General features: G+C 27.1%; 3 protein-coding genes and 1 long non-coding RNA gene across 4 annotated transcripts; all 4 read left to right on the top strand.

Annotated features, from left to right (window-relative positions):
- Nucleotides 1–512: 512 nt before the first annotated feature.
- On the top strand, nucleotides 513–3214 carry LOC145962299 (uncharacterized). Its single transcript, XM_083083258.1, has 9 exons — nucleotides 513–774; nucleotides 912–982; nucleotides 1077–1213; nucleotides 1366–1465; nucleotides 1588–1633; nucleotides 1691–2017; nucleotides 2098–2351; nucleotides 2436–2555; nucleotides 2648–3214. Exons 1-9 carry the CDS (start codon nucleotides 697–699, stop codon nucleotides 3045–3047), a joined length of 1533 nt encoding a protein of 510 aa, XP_082939384.1. The 5' UTR covers nucleotides 513–696; the 3' UTR covers nucleotides 3048–3214.
- A 636-nt stretch (nucleotides 3215–3850) lies between these two features.
- Nucleotides 3851–6646, top strand: LOC145962298 (uncharacterized). The gene is made up of 9 exons (XM_083083257.1): nucleotides 3851–3928; nucleotides 4170–4240; nucleotides 4326–4462; nucleotides 4633–4726; nucleotides 4956–5002; nucleotides 5081–5388; nucleotides 5470–5723; nucleotides 5820–5939; nucleotides 6041–6646. Exons 1-9 carry the CDS (start codon nucleotides 3851–3853, stop codon nucleotides 6438–6440), a joined length of 1509 nt encoding a protein of 502 aa, XP_082939383.1. The 3' UTR covers nucleotides 6441–6646.
- Nucleotides 6647–6652: 6 nt separating this feature from the next.
- On the top strand, nucleotides 6653–7567 carry LOC145961837 (uncharacterized). The gene is made up of 3 exons (XR_014435718.1): nucleotides 6653–7034; nucleotides 7124–7183; nucleotides 7456–7567. It is a non-coding gene; the product is annotated as an uncharacterized LOC145961837 (long non-coding RNA).
- An 87-nt stretch (nucleotides 7568–7654) lies between these two features.
- On the top strand, nucleotides 7655–9973 carry LOC145961835 (uncharacterized). The gene is made up of 3 exons (XM_083082320.1): nucleotides 7655–7890; nucleotides 7966–8025; nucleotides 9588–9973. The coding sequence occupies exons 1-3, from the start codon at nucleotides 7765–7767 to the stop codon at nucleotides 9810–9812; spliced, it is 411 nt and encodes a 136-aa protein (XP_082938446.1). The 5' UTR covers nucleotides 7655–7764; the 3' UTR covers nucleotides 9813–9973.
- Nucleotides 9974–10467: the final 494 nt, after the last annotated feature.

Here is a 10467-nt window from a genome sequence, read left to right as displayed (position 1 = left end):
TACATCAATACTGTATAATTTATATTTTAATCTTTTATTTTATATGCAACATAATTAATAAATAAAGTACTAATTACAGTGCATCATGATTAAATAATACAATGATAAATATAAAATAAAAACATTTAAACAATAGCTATGATGAATAAATTTAGATACAGTGCTTTAGACTTTTAAAAGTTTAAAGCAGCGGAAGGTTTAAAAGAGGTTTGATAAAAATTTTCAAATTGTATTTAATTTTAAAGACAATAATACGATTCATTATATAAATAACAATAATACAAATTTGTTTTTTAACAAAAGAAAAACTGTTTTATGAATTATATATTTTAGCACATAATAAATAAAAATGCAGTAGCAAAATATTTCCGTATCATTTCTTTAAAAAATACATATCTAAAGAAAATTAATGAATTTCCGTGAAAAGAATGTTATAGATTGTTTACATTTTTTTTTTAATCTTTAGCAGTTAATCTTTAGAGTTTCTTATTTTAGTAATATCATATGGAAAAATTATTTTAAAATGCTTTTTATAATTACCGGTTTGTTATTCTGTATCAAAATACATATTTCTTTGCACAAGCACAAAGTCATCTTCTATTTACCATATATTGTGTAGAGATAATGTAGACAATCTCTCACAGGCATATACTTTTTTAATTTTATTTATTGTAAAATACTATTAAAAAATTAATAATGGATATTAGCATGTACGAGCGAGTGAAAACAATAAGTGATTGTTATACTTATTTAGAATATAAAGACAACAGAAGAGTAAGTACACAAATATGAATAATATAAAAATATGTAATATATTAGTAAAAAATTATAAGATTTTTAATATTAATATGGATAACAATGTATTTTTGTATTTTTTAAATAAATCCTATTTTTTATTTATATATTTTTAGGAAGCATTGGGAAAAATATCCACTTTATCCAAAGAATTAAAATTTGAAGATTCTCATGACTTTTCATATAGGTAAATAAATTTAAGCTGTAAATAATGATAAAATGTAATAGTGAGAAAAATATAAAAGTTACTTTTATCTTTATTACATTTTTTGTGTTTATAGATTTTTTGAGACAGCAACATTAATCAAAAAGAATTTGAGAGTTTTTATGGCAGCTTGCGAACATGTAGATGTAATTACTACTATTGTTGATTACTTTATTCATTTTGCTGTGACTTTTAAGCTCGATAATGAATCTGGTACGTATATTATATAGTAATAATATTGCAAATACAATTTTAAGAATCTATTGATAATACATGTTATTTGCATTTCTATCATAATTATATTGTATCATAATTTTTTTTACAACAAATGGCACTCATTATATACGAAATTTTTTCTTCTCCAGGAATACGTAATAATGATGAAAAAGTCATATTAATAATGCTTACAATCTATAATATGTATAAGGAACATGCAATTCAACGATTTTTGGAAGCTGCAATAATGTAATTATTTTTTGCAAATATTTTTACATTATATTAATAGATATTGAATTAGTCATTATAATATTGAAACTAATATTATATTCTAAACTAATATTATTTTACATATTATTTTTATATTTTAGCAAAAAATCACAAGTGCAGATATATAATAATTATAAAGAACTTATACGTAAGAAAAATATTTATATTTAAGACAATTTAAAATTGTATTTTAATTTTATATTTTTTATAATTAATCACTTAACTTACAATTTAGGACCAAATATTAAAATGATACTTTTGGAGGATTCTGATTTGTATGCAGTTATTAAATGTCTGAAGATTAGAAACGTTTTGTTTCAATTAGATAAAATTTGGGTCCAAGAATCAATAAAACAGACTTTTGCGTGGTATTTAAAGAAATATTTTAGATATTTGCAGATAAAATTTTATACATTTCGATCAAAAGAATTATTTACATTAAATACAACTGAATGTATATATACTATACATATAGTCTCCATATGGTCAGAAGATATTATAGCTGCAAAAAATTTAGCAGAATCTTTAAATGTACATTATTATATAAGATTATTGTAAGTACCTATAATATTGCCAAATCATTTTGTTAAAATAATGTTTATTTTTAACAGCATGACGTTTTATTTATAAACTCTTACATGGATTTTTGTCCTGGTATCGTGCTTCCATATACAAATATATACCTCAAATCATTATCTGAATCTTTCAATTTACAAGTAGAGAACAAACATATACGTACAGATTCAATTAATCCAACTATGCATGAAGATTTAATATTTGATCTGTTTTATGATGGCATGTGGCAAAAACCTATGAAAAATACATATTGGATACATGATAACATTTTATTGGCAAATGCAACTCGGTATAAACTCGTATACTTATCTACAATAATTTTTATATTTCAAAACACTTAACAAAATATATTTAATTATTTAATTTATTATAGTGGAGATATTATGAAGTGTATTGATTCAGCTACAGAAGGATTCAAAATTTGGAGTAATATGTCTAGTGATTTAAGAATGCAATTATTAGTTAAGTTTGCAAACATATTAGAATGCAATGGGTATGATAAATAATTCTATAATGTCTTATTTCTTATATATTTATGTGTTTATATTTTGTTTTGACACTTTCATAATTCTGTTTTTTTATTAGTCGATTTTCACAGACCAAAATAATATTAAATTGGATAAAATTGCCATATATTTGTGGAAGTCTAATACATTGCTTTCAAACTGAAAGATTTGAAGTAATAAAAACTCGTAAGCCACAAGGCATTGTTCTTCTTAAGGAAAAAGATGAAATTACTTTGTTTCGCGAATTAACACAAAGTTTAATTATTGGCAATTCCGTCATTGTAGTATGTAATCCAGATTTATGCATTCTGGCACCGTATTGTGACATGTTTAAAATGTCTGGAATACCTCCGGGTGTTATAAATCTCTTGTCAAGTGAAAATACTGACTTTAGATACAATACAATTAATAACTCAACAGTAAATGAAACCTATGAAGCTCTTACTGAAGTCAAGCATATTATAGTTTCTCGTAAATAATTCTTATAATGTATGTGTTCTAGTGCTTATGATACAACTTTATAGATATATATATACAATTTGTATACACAGGCATAAAAATTCCTTTATATATTTGAACATTATAATTTTAGAAAGATTTGATTTCTCTAGTTATTGAGTTTTTTAATTAATTTTTTTTTACCAATTCTTATGTTACATCTCCTAATTCAATATTGTAAAAGATTGTATGTCATGATTGTTGATTAATAATGGTAAAATTATAATTATACTGATTAAATTAATGTTGTATAATTTGTTATGTAATTTTCTGTCTTACGTGTCACAATTAATCGTAATTAAAAGATCAAAAACAATTAAAACACAACTAAAACATAAAACACAAATTTATGAAATAAAAATAGTTAATTAACAATGATAAATGAATATCTACAAACAATGCAATTTTTGAAATTCTAATTCGGAAAACATTAAAGACATCTTTTTTAAAACTAATTTTAAAACTTTAATTTGTAGAACAAAAATGAACACGCTTCCATGATATAAATGATCGTTGCACTGTTGATATATTTTTTTACAATCTTTAGTGCACTTCTTATTTTACTAATATTATGAAAATATTATTAGTTTTAAAATGTCTTGCATAATCATCAATTTGTTGTGTGTTGTACCAAAATATATATTTTTTTACACAAATATAAGGTCGTCTTTCTGTATTTGTAATCATTATTTTGCAAAGGTAATACGCGTGTAGCCTCTCTCAATCTCTCGTAGCATACATATAATTCTTTTTATGAAATATTATTGCAATCGGATTAGTAATAATGCATGAGCGTGTAAAAACTATAAACAAATATTACGTTAATCTAGAATACGATACAATATATATTAACAAGAAAAAAGTGAGTATATGAATGTGAATAATGCATGCACTATTAAAATTAATTATAGCAAGTTATAAAATTTAACATTAATATTAAGAACAAAGAGCGCGAAAATTTTAACTATATATACATATATATATTTTAACTATATATATATATATATATATATACATATATATATATATATATATATATATATATATATATATATATATATAGAGAGAGAGAGTTTATTATTATTTTTTATACATATTTTTAGGAAGCACTAGAAAAAATATCCGCTTTATCTAAAGAATTAAATTTTAAAAATGCTGACGAAATATCATATAGGTAAATAATGTAATACAAATGTAAAAATGTTTTTATTTTTGTCTATAATCTATATATGTATATATCTGATTTTTCATGTTTGTAGATTTTTTCATACAGCATCGCTAATAGAAAAGTATTTGAATCTTTTCAAGTTAGTTTGCGAACATGTAGATATAATTACCACTATTCTTGATTACCTCTATTATTTTGGTGCGTGTTTTATGCTCAATTTTAATTATGGTATGTTTAATAATATCTTTACAACTGGAAGTTTCAGAATTATATCGATATTATAAGTTATTTGTGTGAATCTCTCTATCATAATTTTATTATATTTTTATTTTATTTATAAGTAGTAATGTGTGTGGTATCATAACAAATATTATATACGAAATTGTTTTGTTTTTTAGGTGGATACAGACCATCAGTTGTGTTAATAATGCTTACATTCTACAGTATGTATACAGAAGATGCAATGAACTTATTTTTGGAAACTGCCATTATGTAATTATACCTTATAAAAACTCTTCTACTGTATTATATATTAACATTTCTATTATATTATATTAATTAATTAATATTTGATTATTACATTAAAATTGATATTTTAGATATTTTATTATAGTTTATTAATGATAGTTATTATAATATTAGATTATTATTACATATAATAGTTATTATAATATAGTTTATTATATAGTTATATTATAAATATGTTATTTTTATATTTTAGTCCGAAATCACAAATGGAGATTTATTATAATTATAAAGACATTGCAGGTAAGGAAAACATTTATGAAAGATGTAATTTAAAACAATATTTTCTCATCTTACTTAATCACTTCAATATTTATATAGCGCAGCATTTTGAAATGATACTTCTCGAAGATTCAGATTTGTATGCAGTTATTAATTGTTTGAAGCTTAGAAGAGTTTTGTCCGATTTAAGTAAAATTTGGATCCAAGAATCAATAGTACAGACGTTTAAATGGCATTTTCAGAAATGTTTTGGAAGTTTGAATATTCCTATTCATATATTTCAATCAAAGCAAGAATTACTCGCATTCAATACATTTAAATGCAATATGAATATGACTGCAATGAATATAGTGTCTATATGGTCAGAAGATATTGTAGCTGCGAAAACTTTAGCAGAATCCTTAAATGTACATTTATTAAAATTATGTAATGTAACATGCTATTATAATGCTAAATTGTGCTATTAAAATGCTATTTCCTTTCAACAGCAAGATGTTCTATTTATAAATACACATATGGAGTTTTGTTCTGGTATCATATTGCCATATATAGATAAATATGTCAAATCATTAAATGAGTCTCTGAATTTACATCAAGTGGATAAATATATGCGTGTGAATCCAATAAATCGAACGGCGCATAACGGTTTAATATATGATCTGTTTTATAATGGCAAGTGGCAAACTCCTACTAATGATACATATTGGATACATAACGAAATTTTATTGGCAAATGCAACTTAGTACGCATACTTCTCTAGTTTTATTCTGTAATAATTTTCTGACTATAATAGTTTAACGAAATTATATTGAATTTATAATCATTTAATTTATTGTAGCAAAGATATCACAAAGTGCGCTATTTCAGCTATAGATGGATTCAATATTTGGAGTACTATGTCTGCTAAATCTAGAATGAAAATATTATCTAATTTTGTAAATACATTAGAGTGCAATGGGTATCTTAAATCATTATATAATGTTTTATTTCTTGTATGTTTGTATTAATGTTTTATTTCTTATGTGTTGATACTCTTTTTTAATTTTGTCCTTTTTTTAGCAAATTTACAGCAAGCACAATAATATTTTACTGGATAAAAATGTCATACATTTGTGGAAGTAAAAAACAATGCTATCAGAATGAAAGATTTGAAGTAATAAAAGCTCATAAGCCACAAGGTACTGTTATTCTTAAGGAGAAAGATGAAATTACTTTCTTTTGCGAATTAACACAAAGTTTAATTATTGGCAATTCTGTCATTGTGATATGTGACCCAGATTTATGTACTCTGGCACCATATTGTGACATGTTTAAAATATCTGGAATTCCTCCGGGTGTTATAAATCTCTTGTCAAGTGAAAACACTGACTTTAGATACGATGTAATTAAGGATTCGACAGTAAGTAAAATATATAGTGATCTTACTATAACCAAGCATATTATAATTTCTCGTAAATAATTTTAACAAAATGTGATATATGCTCTAATGTTTATAATGAATCTATGTGGATATATACTTAGGTATAAGCATGCTAGTATATTTATTTAAATATTATAATTATACAAAAGAATAGTATCTGTTTTTAGTTAAAAAAAATTAATCTTTTAAAATTCTTTTAAAATAAAACTGTAAAGTGTCAGATAACTTTGTCTGCCGATTTCTATATTATAATATTCTTTCTACTCAATGTTATAAAAATAATAAAGATTTTATGTCATGATAATAAAAATTATATGTCATTTATTCATTATGTCAGATTGTGTGATTATAAAATTGTCAAGAGTATAAATATGCTGATTAGATTAACATTGTATTTGTTGTTTTAACCCTATATTTCACATGTATCACGTTAAAAATGTACAATTGAAATTTAACGTAGTTGTCGATGCACAAATAGCTTTATTCGGAAACAGTTAAACCTAACCTAATTTAATCGAAATTCACAAAACGCACACTTCAAAACACTTGAAAACGAACGATGTGCAATTGCGATAGTTGACCATAGGCATATAAGATAGATATACGGTATACCTATTCCAAAAAAGGTGGAAGGTTTGTAATAAAAAAGATTTGTTCAACGTTCAACGTTCGATAGCCAATAAAAATCGTATTTCGATTATATTATGTGTTCTTGTTCGAAGGTTCATAATAGAATTATAATTGTCACTAGAGTAACTTTCAGTGCGCATTATATAGAACATGTAAGTATTTAAAAAAAATTATTGAAGGGGGACGAAAAGTTAATATTAATGTATTATGATGTTTGTGATGTCATTTAATTATAAAAGCCGCAAAAAATAGATGTATCGTTTGAAAAAAATTGGATTTATATATATATATTTGTTCCTTTTTATATATCTTGTTTCTATAGTACTATTTTAAATATCTCCACGATATACGCTTTATTAAAATATTTGGAATTAATGTGATCATTAATAAATAACATACAGTCGCAAATTTTATTTCTCTACAGGGCGTCCGACATCTTGATCTTATTTCAAATATGGGAAACTTTCATACGTTAAATGAGAGAATTATCGCAATTAATTTACTATATAATTCAATCATTTCTATTAAATATTTCCACGTCAACTAAAATGTATTTCAAAATTCATTTGAAACCGCGCTGCGACCACATGCGCGCGCAGACGCGCATGCGCGCGCGTGTGCGACTGTCATGTTTACAAACTTCATGAATACGTGACGCGCGCGAAAGGACGAAGGGGCCGAGGGCTTGGAGCGACGATTCCTGCGTCGATCGAATTCTTGCCGTGTTATCGTCATGTCGATCAGGCCGCTTTGGCCCGATTTGCGACCGCGGGCGACCGATCCTCTGTGGTTCAACGCCGACCGACCGTGCGACGACGAGACCGAAGTGGCCGCTCTCGAAGCGGAACATCAAGCCTGGGTAAGTGCGCGAATAGGTCGAACGGAGGATGTAACGTCCTTGTTCACGTTTCTTCACGTTTCCTCGTTTTTCCAGAGAGATCATGTGCGGGTGCAGGGGTACGAGCACATCCCGATCGGGAAGACAGTGAGCGACGTAAGTTAACCTAACCTAAACTGAGTTAACTGTCACTGATCAACTAATCATGCGTTATTTTCGCGACCCTTTCGTTTACATTGATAATGTACATTAATTCTGTCATCTCTAGTGTCCTATTCTGAGGGACTGTTCCTTTTTCATTTTTATCAAGTATATAGTCTGTATTTCTAGTAGTGTTGGGTTTTGATTATTGAATTTATATTAAATTATTTAATATTCTCAATTTATAATTTTTACGCGAATAATAAATGGACGAAAGATAAATTAATGTACATTGTAGTGCAAAAAAGATTACTATTAGGTTTCTATTAATTTCTTATTTATTTTTTATCCTTCTGGTGTAGACATGAATATCATATATTTAATAACAAAATATTATGGAAAAATCAGTGCTATATAAAGTATATACATGTATATACTGATAGAAATATAAGAATCAATTCTTCCATTGATTTTTGTGTCTTTTTACAAAAATATTACAAGATAATTAAAATTTCATAAAATACTCCATATATGAGAGGTATTCCACATATTAATTTATATTTCTGTAAAAAAATTTCTCTTTACAGTGGAGATTTTATAAATAAACTCTCTTTGAAGTTGAAATTACAAAATTATAAAACATCACGATAATCCAGAGTAACAAAGAAGTAATACATGTAATGAAAGAAACGATTCAAAGAGAGAATACATCAATAGAAATTTTTTTTATTGAAAGAAAAAAAGAAGAGATTTATATACACATGGTGGAAGAAAACCACCATGTATATACATATATAATTAAATTTTGTTTACCAGGATATCCGTCGTATATATCCTGATAAATTGCGCCATCATGCGACTTTAATCTGCACGTAGTTGCTGTATGATACAACTTATGTTTTTTACCATCAGTAGGAACTCATCGATTTTGTTTTAATACAATCAAGATATTTTAATTAAATTTTTAATTGACGATAATTAAAAATATTTAGATATATCCTATTATAAATCGATATATATATATATATATTTATATTTATATCGATATATATCGATATATATATATATTTATATTTATATCGATATATATATATATATATATATATATATATATATATATTTATATTATATATATATATTTATATATATTGTAAGGATTACGAAAGAAAAAGAGAGAGAAAGAAAGTACACTCGATATTATACTCCTTATTGTCTTTCATTTATATTTCAAACACTTCATATATCACATATGTATACAGACATTTCCAGATTGAACGCACCATGTATTATGGTAAAAAAATCTAACATTGCATTTTTTTATTAAATATATATAATAAAATATTTTATAAAATTATTTATTTTATATAACTATTTTTTAATTTTTAATTTTTTAGTATCAAACACTTGAAAAAATCAAATTGTCGAGCATAGTTTTAAACTACTATACATAGATACCTACGCACATTCGATGCGTTCAACCCGGAACGGCTTAAAGCTGAAGTGAAACATATTAATGATATGCAAAGAGAGCGCATAATATTAATATATCGATTTTCTCGCATGAATGAAAAATTTAGTTCAGAGGATCAGAGGGGGAGGAAGAGGAGGAGGAGGAGGAAGAGGGCGAGGGCGAAGAGGAAGACGAGTCGGACACCCACGAGGAGGAGGAGGAGGAGCTCGATGAGATTGACATGGAAGTCAGTTATTCCCATCATCCGCAGAGGTCCAGCCCGACAGACACGGTGACCGCTCCCGTGTCCATCAGGATGGTCAACGCATCGAACTTGACCCGTTATTCTTAATATTTTCACGTGTCAAACGTATCATTTATTACTTAATTATCTGCTAATCTCTATATAACTATGGCGACATCGCGTTCTATTTCTAATTCTATCGTAAATTATTTATTAGAATCATATTAGAGTCATATCGATCGATAACATGAATAAAGGCCTAGCATTCATTCCTTTTTTATTCTCTCTTTCTCTCTTCGACGACAGGGAAAATCGTCGCTTTTCTCTGAATTTATTTTTATCGTCAATTCCGTCGTTGGGCAAACAGTGAGCATTCCGAAATCGAAACTCTCGCTCGCTCGCTCGCACTTAGGCTTAGGTCAAGAACCTGACGTGCGACTATAAGCCGACGTCGATTCTAAGCGGTGCAAATTCCATCGTGACGTTGGAAATTGCACGACCAGCGAATTTGACGTTTGCGGCAGACATCTGGAGGCGTCTCCTCGCGGACCTCGCGGACCGAGACATCCTCTCTTCCAGGCCCAACAAACGGTCGCCAAAGTATTACCGCGGACAGTAATGTCTTCATTCCTTGTATACGTCGAGAGTCTCTCTCGAGAGGAGAGGAGCGACTCGCGCTTCGTCCGGAGCGGTCGAACAAAAGCGTCCGTCCTTTTCCTTTTCCTTCGCGGTCCCGTCTCTCCTTCTCCTTCTATCTTTCTCT

This window comes from Camponotus vicinus, unplaced genomic scaffold (genome assembly GCF_025532165.1).
Source record: "Camponotus vicinus isolate PSW18456_S1 unplaced genomic scaffold, iyCamVici1.0 SCAF_11, whole genome shotgun sequence".
Taxonomy (NCBI): Eukaryota; Metazoa; Arthropoda; class Insecta; order Hymenoptera; family Formicidae; genus Camponotus; species Camponotus vicinus.
Note: the sequence above shows the minus strand (reverse complement) of the source record. Positions and strands in the feature narration are given on the sequence as shown.

What these genes read in the sequence shown, in the direction of transcription:
- LOC145961835 (XM_083082320.1), top strand. Translation starts at nt 7,765, where the DNA reads ATGTCGATCAGGCCGCTTTGGCCCGATTTGCGACCGCGGGCGACCGAT. An exon ending in AAGCGGAACATCAAGCCTGG is followed by an intron (nt 7,891 to 7,965) that starts GTAAGTGCGCGA and finishes TCGTTTTTCCAG; the next exon opens with AGAGATCATGTGCGGGTGCA. An exon ending in TCGGGAAGACAGTGAGCGAC is followed by an intron (nt 8,026 to 9,587) that starts GTAAGTTAACCT and finishes TGAAAAATTTAG; the next exon opens with TTCAGAGGATCAGAGGGGGA.
- LOC145962299 (XM_083083258.1), top strand. Translation starts at nt 697, where the DNA reads ATGGATATTAGCATGTACGAGCGAGTGAAAACAATAAGTGATTGTTAT. An exon ending in ATAATTATAAAGAACTTATA is followed by an intron (nt 1,634 to 1,690) that starts CGTAAGAAAAAT and finishes AATTTTATATTT; the next exon opens with TTTATAATTAATCACTTAAC. An exon ending in ATTTAGCAGAATCTTTAAAT is followed by an intron (nt 2,018 to 2,097) that starts GTACATTATTAT and finishes TATTTTTAACAG; the next exon opens with CATGACGTTTTATTTATAAA.
- LOC145962298 (XM_083083257.1), top strand. Translation starts at nt 3,851, where the DNA reads ATGCATGAGCGTGTAAAAACTATAAACAAATATTACGTTAATCTAGAA. An exon ending in TATGCTCAATTTTAATTATG is followed by an intron (nt 4,463 to 4,632) that starts GTATGTTTAATA and finishes TTTGTTTTTTAG; the next exon opens with GTGGATACAGACCATCAGTT. An exon ending in CTTTAGCAGAATCCTTAAAT is followed by an intron (nt 5,389 to 5,469) that starts GTACATTTATTA and finishes TCCTTTCAACAG; the next exon opens with CAAGATGTTCTATTTATAAA.